This window comes from Berghia stephanieae, chromosome 1, assembly GCF_034508935.2.
Source record: "Berghia stephanieae isolate SIO BIC M18660-M18661 chromosome 1, UCSD_Bste_1.3, whole genome shotgun sequence".
NCBI lineage: Eukaryota > Metazoa > Mollusca > Gastropoda > Nudibranchia > Aeolidiidae > Berghia > Berghia stephanieae.
The window spans coordinates 53335582-53363081 of NC_088360.1; the positions used below are offsets into that span (position 1 = coordinate 53335582).

The 27500-nt window shown below is 34.4% G+C and overlaps 1 protein-coding gene across 4 annotated transcripts in view; it reads left to right on the forward strand.

The window, feature by feature from the left end:
* LOC144977408 (uncharacterized) overlaps positions 1-22799 on the forward strand; it is a 48325-nt gene extending 25526 nt beyond the window's left edge. For 2 of the 4 annotated variants that reach the window (XM_078922591.1, XM_078922597.1), the window contains exons 6-20: positions 942-1124; positions 2142-2357; positions 2900-3052; positions 3353-3631; positions 4886-5101; positions 5660-5854; positions 6344-6650; positions 7221-7399; positions 7984-8120; positions 9029-9278; positions 9905-10058; positions 12961-13106; positions 14512-14657; positions 16031-16066; positions 17498-18538. In XM_078922591.1, the coding sequence (XP_078778717.1) occupies positions 942-1124; positions 2142-2357; positions 2900-3052; positions 3353-3631; positions 4886-5101; positions 5660-5854; positions 6344-6650; positions 7221-7399; positions 7984-8120; positions 9029-9278; positions 9905-10058; positions 12961-13106; positions 14512-14657; positions 16031-16066; positions 17498-17524 (2624 nt within the window). In that variant the 3' untranslated portion in view covers positions 17525-18538. Of the gene's footprint in view, positions 1-941; positions 1125-2141; positions 2358-2899; positions 3053-3352; positions 3632-4885; positions 5102-5659; positions 5855-6343; positions 6651-7220; positions 7400-7983; positions 8121-9028; positions 9279-9904; positions 10059-12960; positions 13107-14511; positions 14658-16030; positions 17438-17497; positions 18539-21796 lie in introns of those variants that run through there. The other 2 variants (XR_013646304.1, XM_078922607.1) reach the window with 2 other exon arrangements.
* The last annotated feature ends 4701 nt before the right edge of the window (positions 22800-27500 follow it).

A 27500-nucleotide genomic window follows, 5' to 3' on the forward strand; every position in this document is an offset into this window, starting at 1 on the left:
CTGAATGACACTTGCTGAGAAATCTGTGATTTAGCCACAAGTTTTTAAAATTCGAGGAGTATAGCTATTCTCTCCATCCATGTTGTTTATTGTTTCCATTGGTCACGGTCCTGGGCCAGACTTTTGAGGCTGCCAAGATCTTGTACGGAGGGCACTGCAGTTTTTCTTAGTTCTTCAGGGATTGATTCGGCCTCATCTGAATTCAGAAATTTCTGATATGTTGAGAGACACTGGTTCAGGGTAGTTACTATTGATGTCGTTGGTCTTCCTACATATTTGTTGCCATGTAGCAAATATTCGGTCATTGCAGTTTGGGCTGGGATGTTATCTTCTCGACGTAATAGCTTCCATCGATGTTTTATTATTATTGTAATACATGTTTTAAAAAGAAATAAATCAGGAAATACTGATGTTGAGAAACAGCCCCAAAATTTAAAAATTCTTTAAAATGTTAAAGTACATGACATGCCAATGGAGACACTTACAGTTTATGAGGAAAATCATGTAGTTTTACAAAAAATAATCTCAAAACGACCTCCCCCCCCAAAAAAAAAAACCCCAAAAAAACAACAACAAAAAAAAAAAAAAAAAAAAAAAAAAAAAAAAAAACCAAAAAAAAAAAAAAAAAAAAAAAAAAAAAAAAAAAAACAACAACAAAAGACACAAAAAACAACAATTTAATAAATCCTTCTTGGTTTCATTTAAATTCAAAAACCAAAAACAAAGCATGATATATTTATGATTATGGCTAATCATAAAAAAACTGTGAAATATAATTCATTTCCCTTTTCAAACATGAAAATTATGTGAAGGAATAACATCAATTCAGTATCATTCACAATTTATAAAATGTATGACATAATTTGGATGCTTAAAAAAAAAAAGGCACATATAGCTCCGTGGTAGCATCACTCTTTATTTTTGTTACTTTTGACTTCTAGGTATCTGTAAAAGATACCCCGATGGCACAGAGCTCAGGTTTGATTGTCGAGTGTGTCGGTGTGCGGAGGAAAAATTGAAATGTTCATATTCCGAGGTGTGTAGTGTATTGTCTCCAAAACCATCTTGTACAAACATTAAGGAGATCAAAATACCAGGCCAATGTTGTCCTTTGTGGGATTGTGGTGAGTTTATAATTTAACCCCCTCCTTACCAACTATAGGAAAATTTCACATTCGTCATGATACAACCTACTTTTTTTCTCAGTCTTTTGTTCATCACAAAATTTTAAGAAATAATGTTTATATATTTATAAGCACTTAATGTTGTGTTGTACAGCTTGTTTTGCTTAAAAATATGCATTGCATGTATTTATTTCAATAAGGTTAAGTTTACAAATCAACTTTTATGTTGGATGGGTGTGACATTTCGGGAAAATCCGGAAAATTATCGTTAAGGAAAGAGTTAAACAACATTGTGAAAGATTTTAGTTTAACGTTATTCTTGAAAGACATCTTTATTTTAATATCCATATGCTATAGAACAATACTGAAGAAAGGCATTACAACTTAAAAAACCCCCAATAAAACGCTTGTCTATTTAAGAGATTCGAACTATAGACTTTGCCATCAAAAGATTTTACTTATGATTACTAATTGAAGAGAGAAATTTGTCATGGTTAATGAAACTCGAAAGGTTAAGATTCCATACCTTTTTTTGAGCTATATAATTCGGGATGTGATGGCAGGTATACTTTTTCCTGAGAAAAATGTTATGGAAATTTCGGGTTTTCCCTACATTTGCCGGTGACATATTCAATAGCCTTCGCCGTTTTTTCTCTAACATTTTGGAGCATTGACTGCCGCATTCTTTCTATTAATTTTAAAGTGATGATGATGATGAGCATTGACTGCCGCATTCTTTCTATTAATTTTAAAGTGATGATGATGATGATGATGATGATGATGATGATGATGATGATGATGATGATGATGATGATGATGATGATGATGATGATGATGATGACGATGATGATGATGATGATGATGATAACGATGACGATGACGATGATGATGATGATGATGATGATGATGATGATGATGTTGATGATGATGATGATGATGATGATGATGATGATGATGATGATGATGATGACATAATTGTCATTTACTGTATGAGAATTATAATTTGACTCTTTTCAGAGGATGTTTGCGAACACGAAAACAAGAGTTACAGTGCAGGGGAATTATTTCAGAGTAAAAGTTGTGGCTTATGCCAATGCAATTCCACGGGGAAGGTGGAATGCGTGTCCAAGTGCCCACCGGTTGAAATGGTGCCTGCCAGTCCTGCCTGCCCTGACCCACACATCAAACGCAGTGGCTGTTGTGATACACTCCATTGTTTTAAGGCAGAGTCAGGTAAGGCACCAATATTTAAACTAATGTCGATTTAGTACATTATAATAATTTTATATCCGCTCTTAACGCATTAGTTTTATAATTCAATCTAGAAAAGATGGCCTAAATGTAGAGTTATCGTAATGATATTTTTTAAAGAATTTATTTATATCTTCTTAAAAATTATGGTCACGATTAAAATGGACCTTTATATAGCGCAATACCCACTAAACGTGCTCAAAGCGCTTTACAAGGGGTCAACAGCAACATTTGACATTTAGGACGGGACATGACGCCTGTTAGATAGGGGATATTACATTTTTTTCGGATAGAGACAACACTTTTAACGGTCAGGTACTCATTTGAACCTGAGTACGGTGAGAGAATGTGAGTAAAGAGCCTTCTCCAAGGACTCAACTATGCGCCGAGCGAGGCTCGAACCCAGGACCTTCTGATCCGAAAGCGAGTGTTATACTAACGATTACAACTTGTTACTTGTTATTCCAAAAGCTGTAGAAATTATAATACACAGAATGTTAATAACAAACACTAATATTTTCCAGATCTGTTCAGCTACGTTCACAATTTGGCGGTCTTGTACACAACATCTATAAGCTTGACTTTGAGTTTTCCAGTAGAGCCATTGTGTGAGACTAATGGAGATCCCACCTATTGCTACTATAAAATACAATATGTAAACACGTCGACATCACAAGGTAGTAAAGCACTTATTTATTCACTATATTTTTACAGACTGCTATGTCGACAGATTGGCTTATATCATGTCATACAATAAAAATGGATTTTTTTTATTTTGTAAATGAAAATTGTATTTTCTAAAAAGTCATCTACAAGTTACAATGCGAATGTTTATCTGATGTGATTTTAAAGACGAATTACAATATATATGCCTATTTTTAATTAGTATTTAATTCGACTAAACATATTATCTTTAAAACTTTCATTTAGCCCCAAATCCAAAAGATTAAAGATGTGATTAATATGTTTTGAAACAGGTTCCCATGGATGGAAGAACCGTATTGTCCATCCGGCTGATGTCGTACACGACGAATTGCTCGCTAATTATCCCCATCCAATAGACGTCCTGACCAGGGACACGGCAATTGTCATCAACGGCAGGGCAGTGGTGACGCTGACGGGCTTGTATCCTAGCACAGAGTTCTATGTGGTTGTCACACGAGTGAAGGAAGTCCGAGATGATATGTTAGAGATAGACAGCAGTGTCGCTTCTCTCACGGCCAAGGTTGTAGTCAAAACACGGCCACTTCAAAACGGTTTGTACTAATGCGATGTTCACTATTTTTCAATTGGGTGTAGACCAGGTTTGCCAACGACGCTATCAAGCTATTAGTCCCTGTCGCAATCAGAAATGGCTGGAGACTTGAGACAGTTTGGGCATGCAAATGACTCACGTATATAATTACTGACTATTTACAGGAATGCTATTATTATGCACATTCGTCCTCACCTCAACTTCTATACATGAAAAATGTTAAGAAATATAAAATTCTTTTAAACCTCAGACAAGGTATGATTTTAACATTCTGTCGAAAAACCTAGTCACAAAGGGAAAAAGTCAAAATCGCATTATCAGATTTAAAAATACAGAAAAGGCCTTTATAACATGATGTGTGGAAAGTGCTATGTCTTATCTTTAATTATTATGATATCCTGGATGAACAGAGATGACAGAGCAACTTTTCATATATTTTTTTCATAAGATGTTTAGGTACATTTTTTAGATTCAAAAGTCACAAAGCCTAAATTGGAAATGCTAATAATGGTTTACATTTGAATCTCGGATCTTAAAGTTGAAGTATGTCTTGAATAATGCTAATTGTAACTCACTCTTTTGAAGTTTTTTAAAGTTGAATCACAGCAATATATCAATGTATTCTCAATGACATCAGCGACGTTTTACTCACTTTCTTGTACTCTCTCGATATTTTGTAAATATGACTCTGTTGTGATGTGTATTATCTTCGACATCAACTCTTCCCCTTTTCCGTTGTGAATTTTTGAAACCAAATAAAAAGCATCGAATCTTGAATGCAAATAAGCAATGACCGACAAGATCTGAATTGAAAAGGAAACACGTTTGGATACGAATTGGAAGAACAGTCGCAAGATACGAGGGTTGAACTCCAAAATGCTTTTTATATTCTTTGGTACGGAAGAAGCTTCGACTACAGGACTTAAAATTTGAAATCCCCCCACACAACTCCACCTGAGGAGATCATTTGATTGACGCTTATGAATTAAGGAAGTTGCAAAATTGTCTATAGATAAGCTGCGAACCAGTCGTACATGACACAAGCAGGAACTGGTGAGAGCCAATCGCATGCTCAAATTTGATAAGTCCTCAATATACAAATATTACTTTCGAATTGGGAAATATCCAAACATGTCGGTTGCTTTTGACTGGTCTATCAACCTTAGCACTAAGCAGTTATATTGAATATTACAGTTTAACGTACAATTACCTGTTTGTGTTTTTTTCACAATATTCCGCATTTATTTCTTTTCAGTGACCTCGTGTTTTTATTCTGGACGGGAAGTATTGCATGGTGAAATAGTGTCAAGATCGTGTAACCAAATGTGTATTTGTCAACTAGGCCAGATTGTGTGTCAGAGCACGTGTAGGGATGAAAACATTGTCGTCGCCTCTTCTCCGTCATGTCCCAAACCAAGTCTTGAGAAAAGGGAAGGAGAGTGTTGCCCTAAATGGCATTGCAAACCCTCTGGTGTGTGAACTTTCAATGATGAACATTTATCATTTTAAATTAATATTTTGACTATAGTTTATACTGGACCACGTCTACTCGACCAAACTGTATAACTACCATACCCAATTGTTAGATTTATTACCAAATTAATGATTATGCAATATCTGCTTATATTTTCCCATTGTCTTTTTCACGTGTGTTTGACCTACCTCATGCGACATGTTTTACGAATACAGAGATATTTTAGTTATAGTCACTGAAAAATAGCTATTGTCTTTTTTTCACGTTGCAGATTTATATAGGAGCCGTGTCTTGGCTTAACAATGTTCTTAACCACTCGAGTCTCTTCTTAATAAACACAGGGCTCCTTTATTATACACAGTCTCTACCTTACTTTCGTTTAGTTGGACTAAAATTTCGAGTATAGGGGATATACAATTCATTGCTGCTTTGTTCCCTATTTATATTATAAGTTTCATGAATTTGTGTTAGGTTTAGAAAACTCTTGGTCACTTTATTATCAATTTTCAAATATAGTCCGATTTGTTTTCATATTTAAATCTTATATTCTTACAGTTTCAGGTTGCCAGTACAATAACGCTCTGTTGAGGCCAGGCCAAGTGATCAGTGACGGTTGTCAAGAGTGTGTTTGTAGTAACGGGGCTGTTCGGTGTCAATCTCTATGTCCTTCAACAGGTGCTTCACCCAGGAACGGCTGTGTTCTGGGTAATCATACTGGTCACTGCTGCCCGCAGTGGTCCTGTCCACTTGGTGAGTATGCAATCTTTTAAAGAGATTGCCTCAACGACTTATCTTTTATTATTTTAATCATCTATTGATATATCTCTCTATATCATTAAGCGTCTTTACATGCCTTATTTAGTGCTCCATCAGTACAAAGGTGTCCCCAATAAAATATTTAAGTGATATACAGAGTCAGTGACTAATATTTGTAAGAACTAGGGTCAAGACAAAACAGCATGGGTGAGTGAAACTAAAAAGATAAAGTTCGTTGTAAAGAATTAAAAGATAGCATCCAAAGTCTTCTCTTATTGCAACTCTCTTGATAGCGGGTTTTTTCTTAGGAATAGACATTACAATCCCTTCATAGTGTCAAATGTGTTTCTTTTCTGGAACTCCCATGATCTATTCCGTAATTCTTTTGTATTACTTTTAATCATTATTGCAAAACCATCATAGAAACTCATGTTAATGTCAGCAAAGTTAAATATCACGATTGATGTTCCCCCCCACCCCCAGAGAGAACAACCCCAATAGCTGTTGAGAGTTCAGTGCTTCTTACATTTCATGGCTCATGTCCGTTAACAGTGATCGATTTTAAAAAGATTTTGGCTGTGAAGATGATGGACTACATCTCAAATTTGATGAACTGCAGTAGCTCGTTAGCCTTAACAAATCTCTGCGATGGAATTAATGCAAAAGTTGAGTGCAACAGGAAATTTCAACAGGAAGTGGGCAGAGAAAAAAGATCAACGATGGAGGAGGAGGAGGAGGAGGAACGTAACGATTTTTTCAATGTTTTATTCTCTGTGAGAAGAAATTATAGGTATGTTTTTTTTCCATCTTTTGTAATCTTTTTCTGTTGTTTTAAATTCTAGAAGTAAATATGACATTTGAAGAAAGAATGAATTGGTTTCATCATCATTACCACAACAACTCTAGTTTAAATTCTAGTTAGTCATATTTGACCACATTTTATTTTTCTAATTATTTTGGAAATGCCAGCACTTAAAATACTTAATCTTCTTCAAATAAATAACAATAATTTAATTGAATGAAAGCTTCAATTTGATAATATTAAGACATGGTAAGTATGTTTCAAGTTTCCCACTTGTTGACAAAGGAGAAAACCGAAATGTCTATATCATTTGTATTTGTTAACTGAAGCGAAGCTTTCATTCTATTTGACTATTACAATGTATTTCTTCGAGCTCCAAGCAGATACATTGGCATTAATCTTCTTCACAATGCTTTATTTATACTGTATAAATATTTTAAAATGATCTATTGGCTTGAATATTAGCTTTTGAGAATCTTGAAAGACAAATTAATATTTAATAAAAACATGGAGGTTCTGTGATTTCTGTTACTTCAATTATGACTTACTTCTCTCCAGTTCCGAAAAAGATCAAGAAATTGTTTACAAGGCAGGCCAGGACCTTCAAGCGTTACTCAAGTCCAATTTCTCAATACGTTTACCCAGTGGCCACACTTTCCATTCTTCTCCTGAAATCAAATTAACAAGGCCTGTCTTTATTTGTAGACTTGGATTTTATTACAAAAATGGGCAATGCAGTAAGTAACGACAAAATAAATATTATGAATATTTTTAGTTTTATAAATTTATGTCGTACTTGACTTTAAAAATGCTAGAAATGACCTCTATAGTAATTGAATTAATGTCTTCAAAGAGCTGCTGTATTATAAACTCAAAAGCATAAAATTAATAATTAACAATTAAATTGAGATTTTATATACCGCAATATCCTCTAAACGTGCTCAAAGCGCTTTACATGGGGTCTCTGGCCAACAGCAACATATAACATGTAGGACAAGACATGACATATTAGGCGATTTTTGGACAGAAACAACGCTTTTAACGACAGGTACTCATTTTGCACTTGAGTACGGTGAGAGAATATGGGTAAAGAGCCTTTTCCAAGGACTCAACTATGCGCCGAGCGAACCCGAACCCAGATCGGAAGCGAGTGCCATACCACTAGACCACATAGCCCCACAAATTGACCTCTTAAATTTCAATTAATTATCTGAGTAAGCTACAACGCTAATTAAGTAAATGTTTCCAGTTTGACATTTAATTGTTGAAAATGATGTTTTGTCTCTCAGGATGTTAATCATACAATAACTTAATTCTCCAGTTGTAACAGAAATTGACAACTTTGGATCGCATTTGACCCATGTAACTGTGACCCCTGTTGATATTAGGTCACAGTCAGTGGCATTCCAGTGGCCCCCTCTTGGTGACATCGCACAAAATGAAATCACAAGTTTACATGTAAGTATTCGTCTGCTTTAATTATTTTAGAGTGACTTCTTTTTGTGACTGGTAGTTCACTCAGGGAGAAAGAAAAATAAGGAGGAGAAGGATATAAGATATGTAGCTGGGTAATTATTTAGCTCGATATTTAGCTTTTTGATATGTTTATGATTATTGTCTTCCCTTTTCATCTAATATTACATCTTACACAGCTTTGTCATATGCATTCCTTTATTTTAAGGATCCTTAATTTGAGCAGAAATTACTCGCCATTGTTTACAATAAAGGAAATCCGTTCACAAAAGGATTCTACGAAACGCTGTATCAATAAACCACGATTGAAAACAACGTACGGAGCATTTTAAAAATTGAGGCCCTATAGTTTGGAATTGTCTTCTCAAAACTCTAAGAGTTGAACCAAACATCACCATTTTAATATTTAGATTGAAACATCATTTATTTTATGAGAAATATCTTGCATAAAGCCTTTTATATTGTATTGTATTATCTCGGTTATATTTGTGTGTGTGTGTGTGTGTGTGTGTGTGTGTGTATAGTATGTGAGTTATTAGATTATTGTCACGCATATTTGATTTTATGGCATGACATCAGTGCCATTGTAACCCGCTTAGAGCACAACGTCGTCATGATTATGCTCTATAGAAATGCTATTTATTATTATTATCATTATTATTATTATTATTATTATTATTATTATTATTATTATTATTATTATTATTATTATTATTATTATTATTATTATTATTATTTTATTATTATTGTCATCATCATCATCAGCATCATCATCATCATCATCATCATCATCATCATCACCATCATCATCATCATCATCTTCATCATCATCATCATCATCATTTATTAATGGATTTCAAGACGTCCATCATTTCTTTAACTGTGTCAAACAGCTAAAATACAGACCAAAAGGTGTCCTGACGTGGACGTCAGCAATGACCTTACCATCTTGGAGGACTTCGTGTTCACTAACAGGACTCACACCAGGGACTACGTATGAAGGAGCATTAGTTGCCATTGGATATGATGGTGTTGGCAATGAAGATGTTGATGGCGAGGACTATGATGCCAATGATACTGAGAATGGCAATACACTTACTTGGACACTAGGAGACACTTCCTTTCAAACTCTGTTTTCATCTGGTAAATAATGGGATCTTTAAAATCAATTATCCACTATTTTGATTTTCAAATCATTTCACCTCTTATGCCTCAACCACCACCGTGTAATTCATTGTGTGTCAACTTTACTTTACTTATTACATGCTATCCTTCTTTACACACCGATAATATAAGATATCCACTTGCAATTTAAGTTCTTTTATGTGCGGCTATGTGCTCTATGTGGTATAACATTAGCCTTTGGATTGGGATGTCCTGGGTTTTAGTTCAGCTCATAGTCGAGTCCTTGGGGAAGGCTCTTTACTCACCGTACTTTGGTGTAAAATTAGTACCTGGCCGTTAACAGCGTTGTCTCTGTCGGGAAAAGAGTATAATATCATTTACGAGGAACCACGCCTCGACCTAAATGTTATGTGTTACTGTTGGCTAGGGACTCCTTGTAAAGCACTTTGAGCACACTTATTGGATATTGATCTATATGAAGTCTCAATTTTAAAAAATAATATGTAATCAAAGTAACATGCAAATTGTCTCTTTAACTCTTAAAGAACAGGGATGAAATTTACTTCTATAAAAGTTTGTATTACATTGTGAAATTGTGTTCATTATGATAGAATGCATTGACATAAATTGGTTATTTGTTTCAGAGGATGAAGGTTCATCTTCAATAGTCCTTACAGAAGTGTCTGTCACAGCCAATGCTATTGTCTTGTACTGGGGTCACCTGACACAGGAATTCTGGAAACAAGTTGAAGTAGCGAGCATTTTATACTGGGCTTCAAACTCAAATGAGATACATAAGTAAGTCATTCGTCACTCACTTCTAATACAATTTATAATGATAGTTATGACACCAATAAAACTAATAGTAATTACAATAAAAATAATAATAATAAAAATAATAATAATAATAATAATATAATAATAATAATAATAATAATAATAATAATAATAATAATAATAATAATAATAATAATAATAATAATATTAATAGTAATAATAATAATAATAATAATAATAATAATAATAATAATAATAATAATAATAATATAATAATAATATAATAATAATAATAATAATAATAATAATAATAATAATAATAATAATAATAATAATAATAATAATAATAATAATAATAATAATAATAATAATGATAATAATAATGGTAATAAAAGTAGTCCGTCAGTGCCATTAGGCAAATGGAACCGGTTTCTATAGCGTGACATTGACAAAAGCAATTGCTTGTTATCCTTTAGATATGACTCTAGTCTATCGTACTTTCTGCCAGATCTAACATCTTCTTCTTCTTTCAGCGTATCCCGCATTTTGCAGGGTTTCCATAATGAATGCCACATCTCCATTTATCTCGGTTCAGAGCAGCATCTTCCTCCAGGCCCAGTTCTTTCATATCGTCCCTTACCTTATCCAACCATCTAGTCTTTGAGTGTCCCTTTTTCCTCTTTCCCGCTAATTGAAAGTCCAATACTTTCCTTCCCACGTACTCCCTCTCTCGTCTCTTTACATGTCCGAACCATTACAATCTCTCTCGTCTCTTTACATGTCGAACCATTACAATCTATCTTCTCTCATCTTCATTGGTACATTTTTCACTTCAGTCAACCTTCGAATTCATTCATTTCTCACTATTTATTTTCTTTATCAGCCAAGTGACCATCTCAACAGCCTCATTTCTGCCACCTCAACTTCTTTATCTTGTTTCTTTGTGGTAGCTGCTGTCTCTAGTCCATATACCATTGCTGGTCTTACAACTGTTGTCTACATTTTCCCCTTCAACTTTGTGGAAATTCGTTTGCCACACAATACTCCAGTTACCCTCCTCCAATTATTCAAGCCTGCCTGTATCCTCTTCTTAACCTCCATCTCCTTTTACAGTTGTTCCTATTTATTTGAATTGGTTTTTCTCTGGCACATCCTCTTCTCCTCTCTTTATTGGTGGTTCTGCTCTCTGTTGTCCGATGCACAAATACTCTGTCTTCGGTCTGCTTACCCTAAATCCCCTCCTTTCCAACACCCGTTTCCAACCCTCCAGTTCATTTTCTGCCTCAGCTTTTTGTATCATTCAATACCACTACGTCATCCGCCAGATCTAACATAATAATAATAATAATAGTAATAATAATAATAATAATAATAATAATAATAATAATAATAATAATAATAATAATAATAATAATAATAATAATAATATAATGCTGATGATGATGATGATGATGATGATGATGATGATGATGATGATGATGATGATGATGATGATGATAATAATTATGGTGATGATGATAAACAGTATTTTTGTACAGAGATTCATGTCACAATTCTCACAAAAATATACAACACGAGTTAAGAAATGTCATATACAAACATATACACAAGTTATGTACACGTTTAAATCATTAACTTTGAACTTGTAATGAAATAAATGAAAAACAAAACAAAACTAGAGCTGTAAAAAAACTAGAGCTTTTATATAGCGCAATATCCACTAAATGTGCTCAAAGCGCTTTACAAAGGGTCCCTGACCAACAGCAACACGCAACATGTAGAACGAGACATAACGCCTGGTAGGCGATATTAAAATTTATTTCCGACAGAGACAACGCGGTTCACGACCAGGTACTCATTTTACACCTGAGTACGGTGAGAGAATATGAGTAAAGAGTCTTTTCCAAGGACTCAACTATGCACCGAGCGAGCTCTAACCCAGGACCGTCCGATCCGAAAGCGAGTGTCATACCACAAGGCCGCATAGCCGCACAAACATGTTTGTTTATTCTTGTCTATATGCAATTTTGGTAATAATTTATTTCTTGTATTTTTTTGTCTCTCCAGTGTTTGGCAATGTTTTTTTGGAGACACTTTCAGATGTTATATACGGTGATAACTTGAAACAGAGTTAGTTACGTGTTTAGTTCACAGAATGCAAGAAGTCATTCCTCTATTGCCATAGTCTTACCGCTCTCCATTCGTTGTTTCAAGGAAAATAAAAGAACAAAATGTTTGAACTCTTGACATAACCTAAACAATGACAAGGCAAAATGTTACTCTTTATGGTGTTTAAATTATTGTCTTTTTGATCAAATGATGCTCCTCCGAATGAATCATATACCTGTTATTCAAATGTATAATAGAAAAAACGTCCAATGGCTTTAATTGCCAATGATGCAAGCCCATTAAAGCGGCTGTTAAAACTCGATATATAGAACAACATCCAACCTGAGAAAACGATAGGAAGCTATTGTTTCACTATGCCATGTTCTATCATTTAATTCTTACAATCCAAAACATGAAACTAATTGTTGCTTTGACCTTTTAAAATTTAGGCAACAATTTGCTTTTTGGTGCAACGGAGTCAAATTTAAAAATGAAATTGTCATGCTTACTTTCTGATGTGAACTACCATCGTTTGGGCTTTTGTAACCGATGAAAATACAAAGGCATAAACAACACAATTTGACAACTTTACATTCGGTAATTTGTCAAGCAATTTGTCAAAGCAAAAAGAATCTCATTTTATGTAAAATCCTCATTGTCGAGTTAGAAAACATTTAATCATAAATATACTCGCGAAAGAATTCAGATAAGGTAGCCATTTTCAGATTGTAAAAAAGAGGCACTTGGACCATATTATTTAAAGAATGACTATTTGCATTTTTTAGTCCACACCTTCATATTTGAATCTTTTCAGGATTCGTCTTGAAAACAACGGATTTCCTTTCACCAAGTTAGGAGGCTTGAGCTCCAGTACTGAATACACATCACAAATGACAATTGTGTTATCCGATGGACAGACTGCTCGGTCACAAAGGATACAATTAAGGACACTTCCCTCAGGTATTGCTACTGGGATACATTAACATTGAATGTAAATATTTTAAATTATGACAAATAACACGTTGCAATCAAGAGCAAGAATATAACAATCTAATTCAATGCAAAAATTATCTATCTTCATTCTCTAATTTTGATTGGATCATTACCATCTCCGTTTAAACTAAATGCAATTAAAAACTTTTGGTTGAAGAAGTGTTATTTGAGAACTTCATTGTTATACACTTACTTCCTCTTTTAAAGCCAGTAAATTCACTTTTACTCGATATATTTGCGGTTCACAGCTTCAGGGAGTATTCACTTTATTTAATATGGAACTTATTAGCACTATCAGTTTGATGTTTTACCACAAGTCTTCGTCATTTTAAAAATCATGTGTAAGTCCAGTCTTACTCCTTCTCTGTAAAAGTTATCATCAGTTTACAAAACATTCAAAAACGACTCGGATGTCATCCCATTATTTTATTGACTGAAAAGCCTTCGTTGAAATTCGATGAGCAAATGAGGAACCTGAAGAGGAGTGGTAACACTGACAATTGGATTTTTAATTTTAAAAAGTGAGTGGAGCAGGTATTTATGTTGATAATAACAAGAAATGAAGTGAGTAGGAAATTGACAGAAGACAACAGAGAATAAAAACTTCGCAACGGCGATGGGGGCTCGAACCCCCGAACTTACTGGTACGACAATTCCGCCTGGCTGGGGAGAGCGTGACTCTACCGTATGAGCTATCCACGACCCAACATTTCTTGTTATAGACAAATGGGTTAGCATGGTTTCCTGTATCAGCAGTTACACTACTGTATTCACTTCTTTGAAATACTAAATCGTTTTTACAGAAGAGAAAATTCCGCTAGAATACAAGCATACATGCATAATCACCAAGTGCCAGCTGTGCTGCAGTTCGACGTAATAGGGTGTCAAACTTTTAAAATATTCTTCCATCTAATATTGACCGCCGTCTTTACGCAGAAATGACTGACGACTTGAACATTTTTTAAATCTTAACGTTTAGGAGGTGCAAATTGTAGTCGCTATAGTTAACTTTAAAAATCAACAATTTACCCTCAGAAGGATTCAAAAACACTTCAAAATCCTGTAAATTATTACTATCAACTTTAATTTTTAATGTTTTAATGATTTATAAAAGCTCCTAATTAAAGTTCTTGAGAAAAAGAAGAAGTGGAAGAGGAAAAAGGGGTGAAGAAGATAAGAAGAAGAAGAAGAAGAAGAAGAAGAAGAAGAAGAAGAAGAAGAAGGAGAAGGAGAAGGAGAAGTACTTACCAAGTCCGTCTAGTTTATGGTCTGAGAAAAGACGGAAGCAGTGGAACCTTCCTCTGTTCATTTTCGGATATTTTCTCTTTAAACCCTCATAGATTGTCTGAACTGGCCATTTTTTGTCTTCCAGAAAATTGTGATTACAGTTTGTTGATGAAGGTTCTGCTACCGGCTTGCGGGGTTGTATTTGTGGCACTTATTATACTATTGATATTAATGTGCAGGAGGAACCAGAAAAGAAAAAATAACACAAGCATTGAAAATAAGCTTTATGGGGTGAGTAAATCTTATGTGACCAATCGTTTCAAAACCATATTTCATCGGGATAAACTTGGTTCTAGAAACTGAATTTTAACCTTTTGACTAACATTAATTCCTCAAATAGGGACAACGAGTTTTGGTTTGTTGAAGTTCAACTGAGATTTTCTAAATCAGATGATATTGACTTTATCCTCCAATTTCCTCATATCATATCATATCATATCATATCATATCATATCATATCATATCATATCATATCATATCATATCATATCATATCATATCATACATATCATATCATATCTTTTCTTATATCATATTCGTAATAATGTTTTTAAATTGACCAAGAAGTCTTTAAATGCCCTTAAACATAAGTAACAATATATTGTACATTATACATTGCATATTCAATGTGATAATGGGAGAAACATATAAAAGCAGGGAAGAATTTTTTGAAAAATCCATTCCTGTTATTGAATTATAATGACGACATATCTGTATTATAAGCTGCAAAGTTCACTATAAAAGCCATTTAAAATCATTAATATTTTTAGCTTTTTTAGTTTGAAATCTTGAAGCGTTCCATTTTTAGGCAGAATGAAATTTTAGTTTATTCTGACATAATAGATTGGCTTGGTGGATCTCGTTATGCATCTCAAACAATATAAACGAGGTATACCTATTTGCAGGTCTGTTAACTCAAATTGTTTGGTCTCATTGTTGTATTTCATATAGACCCCCCCCCCCCTACTCTCAACCAACAACAGGATATTGTCTATCGTACAACAATGTTAAATCAAGCCCATATTAATTGCGTTCGATTTTCAGACCAGCAAATATATGTGCACGCCAACTATAAACATTATGGCTGTGCATAGTTTCATTATAACTGTTAAAAATCGTGTTGTGCTATGGAGATATCTGTAGAAGGCCAACGCATAATACAAAAGTACACAACTATGAGTGGATATAATATTCCGGAGTTTGTCACAATAAAGAGTAATATTATTAAAAACAAACAACATTGTGTTAAAAACAACGAAAAAAATGTTCCTAGACTTTATCCAATCATCTGCAAACGTTATACCAACGTTGCATCCATCACCATCATCATCATCATCATCATCATCATCATCATCATCATCATCATCATCATCATCATATCATCATCATTATCATCATCATCATCATCCTCATCCTCATCCTCGTCATCATCATCATCATCATCATCATCATCATCATCATCATCATCATCATCATCAGTTTCCCTATTACGTACCAACTGCATTACTTCAATAATATCAAATTCATAGTTACTATTAAGTCATTATTAATTATGTCTTCCATAGCCTTGAATCGTTAGTGATACTACATTAATATTTTCCACAGATCACTCTTGAAAACAATACTGGATCTTCCAACCCTGTAAGGCCCCCGAGCTGAAATTCTGTTGATAAAGAGACAGGGGGGGGGGGGGGGGCTTTAAATGTGTCGTTTTTTGATTGGGTATTGCAACTATACCATACGAATTTTTTTTAATGTTCATGTTCACTATGAAAATGGGCCCGGTTTTCCAAAGATGCCTTATTGCATTGCTCCTGTTCGGAGTCTATCAGCAAGAGCTATATCTTAAGATTTTGGATAAGGAAGGAAGCTTTGCTTTCTGTTCAATAGAAATACGAGTCCTTTCGAAAGTATTATTCTCTCAGAGAGAATATGACAAAAAAAAAATAATAAAGACACGTTATGTCCCATGTATTTCTACTTAATTTGTTGGTAAATTTATATTAACCAATTAACAGACTTACTCTGGGAAGAGTACGAGGTCCCGGGTTTGATAGTTTTTGCCAAGATGTGAGTCATTTAATTCGATTGATATATGAAGGACGAGTTTTCTGGCCACATTTGTTAATATCTGTCTTTCCAGAGAACGGCAGTTAACTGGCTACATCTTGTCAAAGTGGTCATATTTTAGTCAACGCCTCAATATGGCATTATCTCGGGATGAACCAAATATAAATTTGAATATGCTCAGAATTTTGAATTTCAAGTTGATTTTTTTTACTTCAAGATAATAAATTGATTTTCCTCAAAAGTACATATAAATATAATCCAAGAGTCATATTTAGATTATCAATGCAATCTTCAGAACTAAATTATCCAGATATGTACCGTTCTGAATGGATAAGATGAATATGTAGTCTGACATTAAAAACCTTAAATCTGACCACACCACACACACACACACACACACACACACGCGCGCGCACACACACACACAAACTCATGCATCCATACATATAGAAAATAACCATAATAAGATAAGAATTCATGATATTTACAAACACGATTGAAAGTCATGTCAACAGCAGTACAAACAAGTATTATTATTATTCGTCATATATAAATCATATGTAAATCATAGATAGTTTATTATGGTGACAAAGACTAAACTTTTTGCCTGCCACATTTACATGAAATTTACTTTTCGGACCCTGTTTCCTCCCGATATAATGTCATTTTGAGATGATAAGTAACACATTGTTTAGGTACATTATGTGTTAAAAGAGAAGAATTTAATTGTTGTTGCTTAAAGTACAAAGACTCAATTTCTTAATTTCTTAATTCGTCTTAAATTAGATTTCCTTTCTACCTTGTGGTTTATCACCGAATTCGAATGGTCAGTTCCATGTGATTTTTGTCATTTGTGACTTAACGTCTCAAAACTGTATAATGCCGCGATGAATCGGATTCTAATGACGAATTTAGAATCAAAATCACAAGAAATAAGAATATATATATATATATATATATATATATATATATATAATATATATATATAAAATTTGTCTTTAGGGTCTATTCCAAGGGGGAAAGGAATAATCTAGCCGCAGTTCAGCGTCGCAAAGCAAACTAGGACAAGGTGACTTGCTCAAGGCCACACAGCATGACAGGCAGTCGAACTCGGTACCTTTCTGGTACGAAGCAAAGACCATACCGATGAGCCATGCTGTCCTATTTGTTTCCATTTCCTAATAGACTTCAACAGTCGTGACGTCACTTCCCTTAGTAACTGGTTCTAAACCATCGGAACAATGGCGGACGCCCTTATGGAATACTTCTCCGACGAGCAAAAAGGTGTATTCAGAGGAGAAAAACATTATAGATCTGATCATGTTTTGACTTTTATACATTCTGATCTCATGACAAGTGAAAAAGTTCTAGCCAGGATGAAAAATAAAAAGAACCGATTTTCTTTGTTTAGAACCAAGCTGCTCGCTTCTGGGCGGACGTGACATTAGACTATTGAATCCAATTCATCCCGACGTAATAATGTGCTGAGACAGCGGGTCACATTTTTCATCTGAATTAATCAACTTTATTTTTGAATCTATTATATTCAACAAAGTTTTATTTTTAGATCAATACCATTTTAATATTCTATTCTTTATTTTTGTTTTTCATTATCAAATCATATTATGTTGTCTGTGTATTGTAAATAGCATATTGTTAAATTGATCAATTATAAAACATTGATAATGTTGTTTAAAAATTAAAAACGAATGCGACTTGACCAATGTTGTTGATGATATGATTGCAAATGAAAAAAAGGTGAATTGAGCAAAAGTATAGTTTATATCAGCTCAAATTTTAAAGATATATTGTATTCAGTCTATTTTTCGGCAGCTTTCCAAGAAAGATCAATTACAAAATTATTTTATTCGATATTCAACTTACAATGTAAGCGTATCTTATTTAAAATGGACTTTTATGAAACGGTGTAGTAATTTAAATCTCTAATGCTTTATGATGTAGAAATATTTGGTGAGGGCGTGACTTGCAAGTGTATCAGACAGAGAGGGGGACAAGGAGAGACTGAAAAAGAAAGAAAAAAAAGATATATATATATATATATATATATATATATATATACAGAGAGAGAGAGAGAGAGAGAGAGAGAGAGAGAGAGAGAGAGAGAGGGGGAGAGAGAGAGAGAGGGAGAGAGAGAGAGAGAGAGAGAGAGAGATACCATTGAGAGAGCAGAAGAGAGAGAGAGAGAGAGAGAGAGAGAGAGAGAGAGAGAGAGAGATACCATTGAGAGAGCAGAATAAAAAAAGGGAGAAAAAAATCTGAAAGAAAAATATGAGAGAGAGAGAAAGAAAAAAATAGAAAGAAAGAAAGAGAGTGAGTGAGAGAGAGAGAGAGAGATAGATAGATAGAGAGAGAGAGAGAGAGAGAGAGAGAGAGATAATTGACATTATAATATGAAATGTTGCTATACTTAATTATACTTTTGATTAAAATGTCATTCGTTTACAATTCATAGACTTATCATTATTGAATACTTGTTATTACATCATATTATGCTTGTAAGTAATCTTAACGCATATCCTGTAGTAAAATCTGTAAATACGAGGCTTTGTGAAAAACGGAAGATTAAACAACTAAAGAAATATGCGACGTCCTTTAAATAACTGAATTCAAACAATGGAAATATGACCAAAGACAAAGTTGTTTCAATTTATTCAAGAGAGTCTTCCCTCTAAATCGCGATTCAATAAATTAACTTAGATCGGCCACCTCGTGTCTGCCTCATTTCTTTTTCAATATTATAATGATATCTTGATAGAGGTAAATTCAGAGGGTATAATAAACTCTTGCGTTCTTAATTTGAAATCTGGGTAAATAAATGTTGCTGCTCGAAGAAATAAATATCGATGCGAAATTGAAAGCTTCAATTTAATATCCGAAAACAGATCAAATGAAAGTTTCGGGTTTCCCCTTTATCAACAAAACAGGATGAATGAAACACTACAGACGAATGAGATAATGTTGTAGCGGTATTGTTAAGATGAATCATTTATTTCATTCGTCTGTAGTATTTCATTTGTCAACTAAAATAGGATGTATATTTCTTTATTGTAGAGGATGATCTTTTTTATATTAAAAAGAAAGTTCCGTTATGTATGTGGGTTGGTGCAGTTCTTGTGTCTTGGTGAGGTTTGTAGAGCAGTCTCAATGTTGACAAAAATAGACTGCTCTTAGAACTTTTATTTTCTGTTTGAATTAAATCCTTTAGTTTTTCGATTTTTCTAGGAATCTTCTTGTCGCTGCTAAAATACATATCAAGCGTTTTAATGACTGACGCTGAAATCACTTAGAAATGTTGCAAGGACCGAAGGGCTAGAGCTCAGGTGGTCGCTGGTTCGGATAAGTAAGTAAGTAAGTAAGTAAGTAAGCAAGCAACGACTAACTACTGAAATAAAGGACTATACCGAGCCACTGTTAATATTGTGATAATATTGTTTATTGCTTGTCTTCAGTGCCGAATTTTGTACTGATACGTTTAAGATCCTGATTACGGTTGGTAGGCACCAAGAAACTTTTCTTAAGGAAATAAGGATAATCACAATGCATATTTTTCTCATCGAGCCTTCAATCTTTTTTCCTTATAAACCAATAAATTAAGTTGACCGCTACTCGTCAAAAAAAAGTCATATGCCTGAAAATCATGACGTTTGTTTAAAAATGTTTTGGGGTTTTTCTTAACAATAATATATGTCCATGATGTAAAAACATTTCCTGGTTCTTCTTCTCCGTCTTTAAGGCGGATCCTTGTTAGAGTATCATCCAAATAATCCGACAGAGCTCCTATCTGTTATTTTTACTATGTCCTATATCCTGATGCTGATATTGGGTTATTTTCTGGTTTCGTCAGATCTGATTATCTGACGCAAGTATGGGCTTGATTTAACGTTGTTGTAATGGACAACATTTTGCGTAGTTTTGAGAGTATCTCTATTACACCAATGAGTCCAAAACAATTTGGGTTATCAGACCTGTAGCTAAATAAATTCGTTCTCTGGCTAGAGAAGAGGATATTTAGTCAACGTTGGTCAACAGGGTGGCTTAAATAGTATAACAAAAAACTGTTTGATCCTTTTTAAAGACCAACATAAGTGTTGTGGGATAAATTGCATTTAGATGTCACTGCCTTCGAAATTGTGTGTACATATTCAAGTCTGAAAACTCGAAAATCTATGGTTTTATTGTATTTGAAATACTCTCAATCTCACGCAAACGTCCTTTATTATAACAATGTTAAATTAAAACCATTCTTTTGTTCCATTATCACGATTTTAAATACCTGCACTTGACTTGAAATACGTAGCTCTGAGTCATAAAACTGGAAATCTTTAATCTGGTTTATAACGCAAGGCAACAAAGACAGTGTCAAAATATATCAAGTTTTTGTTACACATCTCAGTTGTCTTAATCTTGTATAATAATCTCATCTATTCCATATTTATGATATAAAAGTAACAACAAATGTAAAAGTAGGACAGAAACCGTTCCATTATAACATGCGAAACTCCATATCATAGTGGACGATAAAATACGTGAAAAAAATCATGACATTCTTTGCAAACAGTTCATTATAATGCTGATGATTTATTTCTTTGAATTAAAAAAAAATCATCTTTCGATATTTATATAACATTTTATTTTAAAGAATATCCATTATCCTACTTAAGTGGTATAATATATTTTGTCCTACCTGTTCGCAAAACGTTCATTTTATCATATCCCAATTCATTTTCACATTTTCTGAATTGTTCTTACATTTTATTTCAAATCCATACCATTGTCATTATCAATTAGCTTTGCTGACGTGCACTTATTTGTAGGTAGAATAACCCAAATTGTTATGGGCTCAATTTTGAAATCGAAATACTCTCAAATCAACGCAAAATGTTTCAATTACAACAATATAACATCATACCCATACAGCGTTCGGCTATCAGACCGTCATCTATGCGCATATACATTAATCAAAAACTTTTGTCACTTGCAACTTCACCCTGATACAGTCGTTCTTTACAGTCCGAGCAATATTTGTTCCTCCGAAGGTATTTAATCATATCTCACCAATTGAATTTCAGGATGTGATTGGTCACTATCTCTGTTTAAATTAATTGTGACATCTGATAAACTTCAAGCTGTTTTAACCTGTTAACTGTCGTATTTAAAGATTTGGCCAGAAAACTCGTCCTTCAAAAGTCGATCGAATTAAACGACCATAATCTTGGCAAAAACTCTCAAACTTGAGACTTCGTGAGGGTCAATTAACTCAATCGATATGTGAAGGACGAGTTTTCTGGCCAAACATTTAAATACACGTTTTCCAGAGTACGGCAGTGTAACTGTTGCTGCTCGAAGCTCGAAGCTCGAAGAAATAAATAACAATGTGAAATCGAATGTCAATTTCAATTTAATCTACGAAAACAAATAAAATGGACGTATCGGGTTTCCCCTTTATCAACATTTAATTCTATCATTGTTATTTATTTAGAGTACTGGTTAAATATTGGGATATTCAATACAACTATTGTTTACATTGTCACACGTCAATTAGTATTTATCATGTGATTTAGATAATATGTTGTACAATTAAATTTAACAATTATAAATTTATTATCGATTTGAATGTCTAAAACCCTCTCTTATCTACATTGGGGCTCTATCAGATCTGGCGGAAAAATACTTTGCAATAGAAGGCGTTGGTCAGAAGGGTAGTTAGCAGTTTTTTTTAAGAAACCAGGGAGCAGGCACCGGTGCAAGATAAAGATCTGAAGAAGTGTGTATGAAAGGTACCAGACAAAGCAAGATAGAAAGATACAAGGGAAAAAAAACATCCCAAAATCAATCTACCTCGAATGGGGTATCAAACCTCAGACCGTCTGATTAATCAGAAGGATGATGGGTCACAATTGATGTCCAACCGAGGTAATAGAAAGCAATAGTCTGTTCAAACCAATTCTTCATTAATCGAATCAAGCTCCGACTTATTGGAATGAATGGCCGATAATAAGTTCCTTTATACGAGCACTTATGATACTTTTAGAAAGTATAGATCTGGAAATGGTATATTAAAAATTCATTGCCTATAATGTTCTTAGGTTTTCAAAAAAATGTTATTCTAAGCCACAAAGAGCATCAAAACCTGAACATGTTATCCTTTTTTTATCTTAAGTTTCATTGTGCATCATATTTTTGTTTTACATTTTTGAGCTAAAAGTCAATGATTGTAATAATTATCTTTTTTTTAAAAATCATGCTATCTTGGTTATCAAAAATAAATTCAACTCAAAACAAATGCGATGATTTTCTCCAATATTTCTTCAGGTTATAGATTTTTTACAAACTTCGTAAGGCGGATCGAGAAAAATATTTGATGAAAAATCAATCAGGGGAGGACGCATTGCAGGGGCTATCCTCGGGGGAGAACGCATTTATATATGTGCAGGGCTATCCTCGGGGGAGGGGGCATTTATATATGTGCAGGGGCTATCCTCGGGAGAGGGGGCATTTACATATGTGCAGGGGTTATCCTCGGGAGAGGGGGCATTTATATATGTGCAGGGCTATCCTCGGGGGAGGGGGCATTTACATATGTGCAGGGGCTATCCTCGGGAGAGGGGGCATTTATATATGTGCAGGGGCAATCCTCGGGAAAGGGGGCATTTACATATGTACAGGGGCTATCCTCGGGGGAGGGGGCATTTATATATGTGCAGGGGTTATCCTCGGGGGAGGGGGCATTTACATATGTGCAGGGGCTATCCTCGGGGGAGGGGGCATTTACATATGTGCAGGGGTTATCCTCGGGAGAGGGGGCATTTATATATGTGCAGGGCTATCCTCGGGGGAGGGGGCATTTATATATGTGCAGGGGCTATCCTCGGGGGAGGGGGCATTTACATATGTGTAGGGGCTATCCTCGGGAAAGGGGGCATTGTATTTACATATGTGCAGGGGCTATCCTCGGGGGAGGGGGAATATTTACATTTATACATGAACTATCTACAAGGGGATATATTTACATATATACAAAGACTATCTACAAGGAAGGAAATATTTTCGTATACACAGGGACTATCTACAGGAAGGAGGTAATATTTACATATAAACAGGGACTGTTTACAAAGAAGGGGGGGGGGGGATATTTACGTATATACAAGGACCACTGCTGTATATACAAGGACCATCTGTGGTTGCTGCCGATGACTTGAACCTATCTAAAATTCAAAACATCATCGTGAAAGCAGCAACAGCAATGACAAGTATAACAATCCGATGATTGAATATCAACAGTGCGGGAACTCTTAAGAAAAATGTGCGGATGCTGTATCGTTGCTAGGCAATGCAAGCCAAGAACTATCTTTAAAAAGAAAACAAAACATGAAACCTTATCTAAAAAAGACATTGCGTAGGATTTGTGATGAGCCTCAGACAAAATCGAACAATCTTTTGTTTTATGTGAAGACTTACAAAATGTATTGAAAGAAATGAGAGATGTGGATAAATTAAAGAAGGAGATACACCCAATGCATTTTTAAAACAGCTCTTCTCTTCATGGCAAGAGCCTAGTGTCTCATGCCATTACACAGTCGTCAGGGCACGTTGAGTTCCTGAGGGGAAAAAAACTGGTGTGGCTTGATACGATAAGATGTCACAACAAAAGTGGTGAACTGCCATGCATTGAAGGATGGAAGTTAGCTATGGACGATCTTTAAAATAATTACAATTTGCATCTCCTTACGAATCGTCTAGAACAAGACTGTTTAGAAAATATTATGTTTTCAGTAGTTCGGGGCAAAGGGGGCCACTAAGTCAACCCGGATTGTCGTGAATTTAAGGGAGCTCTTTGTCAAATTATGGTTATTGACGTCATCCTACTTCCCGGTCACGAAGCTGATACAGATAACTTTCTTTTTAAGTTAGACAACATCTTCTTCTTCTTCTTCTTCTTCTTCTTCTTCTTCTTCTTCTTCTTCTTCTTCTTATTCTTCTTCTTTTTCTTCCATCTACGATGCTCAAATATAAGTTGAAATAGATTCCAATAGAGATAATCTGTTGTTAAAAATAGAGACTGAAGTGCGAAATGTGAGAAACAGACTATCTATGAAATATACGCCGTGACATCGTTTCTGAGCCGCGAGAACACCGCATCAAATTAACACAACGGTGAATGGGCTATGGAGGAGAGTTGGGTATCTCTATAGTATAGATAGTATGAAGTTGACGTCACTCGGGTCTTTCTTATCGCTTTGCCATCCGCATTTATGAGTAATTCTCACTGAACTGTAATAATCAGACTGGCGAAGAAGCTCACAACATTGCCATCCGGAAGTAAACGGACCAACACACAAAAACTCTGTTTAACCATGAACTTTTGTAGTCTGGATAACACAGTTAAGTGAGAATTACTCATAAACGTGGATGGCAAAAACCAATAACAAAGACCCGAGTGACGTCAACTTCGTATCAAGGTTACATATAGTTTTGTGTTGGTCCGTTATACTTCCGGATGGCAATGTTGTGAGCTTCTTAGCCAAGCGCATGCTATCTATTCCTTATCTCTGACAAAACAGAGCATATCAATAATTTGCTGGAAGCACTTAAATGTTTTGAATCTGACTGCATAAACTATAACATGTTATAATTATGTCAGTTAGTAGCACTGCCATCGCATGTATCAATCAAAAGGATGCAAGTCATTCTGTTGAAAACAGTGACATTCCGTTCGAAGTGTGAGAATACTGTATCGAGCATAAAATGTTGGTTTAATGGCGCACATGTCCCTGGGAAACAAAATGTCATTTTGAACAGAGAATCCAGAACTTTGGGATGCCGAATGGAAACTAAATCCAAATGATCTGAACAAAACTATTATTTTGAGTTTGTACCAGACTTTGATTTATACGTAAGTAGCGGTCCAATGCTCAGTTTCATAGATTTGCCTCTTTTCACTATGATAAACAGGCGGAGAACATTGATGCTTTTTCAATTAGTTGGAAACATGAAAAAAAAATTAAGCTTTTCCTTCTTTTTTCTTGTAAAGGTGCTTCAAAAATAATTCAAGACAAAGCAACAGGGATAAGAGTAGTACCCAATTGGCCGACACTGATGTGTTACCCACTTCTCAGACAAATAGAGAAAAAGAAACCATTTCGCTTACAATGCAGAAGGGACCTTCTACTTCTTCCTTCATCTCCAGGGACATACACGCGCTAATTTTAAAAAGGAAGTTAGACTTTCTTGTTTTAAAAGTTTCGGGCCTTCTCTAATATCTTCAGATTTAGATAATAATTCGGTTGATTTGATTCTACTTTCTTGGGAAAAAAACACAATGAAATCCTCAAATGCTTATATAAACTAATGGTAAGAATATGTGAATTCTCCACAACATACCACTGTGTCAATAGGAGTTTTTGCTAATTTTCTTTCTAGTTTATATGCCAAAGGGTTTAGCTATAATACAATTAATTTGACTAGAGGTGCTGTGTCCCCCTATTTGTCTTCTTAGGTTATTATAAATAAGGGACCCATGAAACTACTCTCAGACCTCTTAAAGGGGTTTACAACAAAAGATCAAGTCTACTTAAGCACACGAAGACGTGGAATGCTGATAACGACATAAATTCTATAAGGAGAAGGCCAGATGTTTGTTGCATGCCTTTAGAACAATTGACGTTAAGACTGGTTATGCTATTGAGTCTTTTCACTGCACAAAGAGGAGATGCTATTAATATAAATGTTGAGGATGTTACGATCTATGAAAATATATATGTTATTGTATATTCATCTATATTAAAAACCTCTTTTTTTAAACCTCTGCACCTAAACAGTATGAATTGAAATCATTTTCTAATAAACGTCTACGCGTCGTTGGCTTGTCACGAAGGATTTGAGACAGTTTAACCAATTATTGATTTCTTATGTTAAACCATTTAACCTTATTGCTCGTAGTACATTGACCCGGTGGGTCAAAACAGTTAAAATGAGCCAGCGTGAACACAGATGCATTTATACTGCACACATTACGCGCTCTGCAGCGTCATCTTCAGTTTTAGCGAGACATGTGCCATTGAAACATGTTTAGCCAAAGCTGGCTGGTCTCATGAAAATTCGTTTTACAAATTGTATTGTAAATCCACAGAAGAGTCAATGGATGGACAATGACCAGTTTAGTAACGCTATTTTGGACAATGCAAATGTTATTGAATGAAAGATATTCCTGATTTAAGTTCTCGTAGAAGGGTGACATTTTAAAAAAGGTTTGATGTAACAGTAATTTCTTTTTCTTTTTTTTTTATGAATAATTCCATTAAAAGAATGTTTTCCTTTTATGTTTATAGGAATTTAAGTATTGGAATTTGTGAAAATAGTTTTTCAAGAGAAATAAGTCATGGAAATAATAATTATTATTTGAATTATAAAGATTGTTTCCCTTTAATTGATTATTTTTGCTCTCTTTTTCTTTCTATATATTATTTGATATTACGGTGTGCATGTTATGCATGTTACACACATTTGACTACAATCTCACGTAGTAGCATTCAACCAATCAGGACGTATGTTAATCATAGATTAAACAAAACGTATCTGTAAATTGACGCTTAATATAGATCAACATAATCAACTGATTGGGGAATGTAATCACGTGCCCAAACCGTTTCTTTTCATAATCTTGGGAGTATTTACTTGTTAACCAACCCAAACATTTGTTTCTTACAACATATTGAGTTCAAATATTAGTAATTAAATATGACAGTATTAGTGGATAGATGTGATTACAATAGTTCTAAAATGTGTGTCAACATGCTAAACACTTACTCAAAGTAACATTCCTCAACCGGTTAACTATGTTAATCTATCCTAAAAGTCAACTTAAAGGTAAGCCTTGTTTAATCTATGATTGCTTGCTACCTATAATAGTTTAATCTAATCACTGTTAGGGCACGTGGACAGAAATCTCGGAAAATAAACCTTGAGAAATCAGGAATTGGTACCG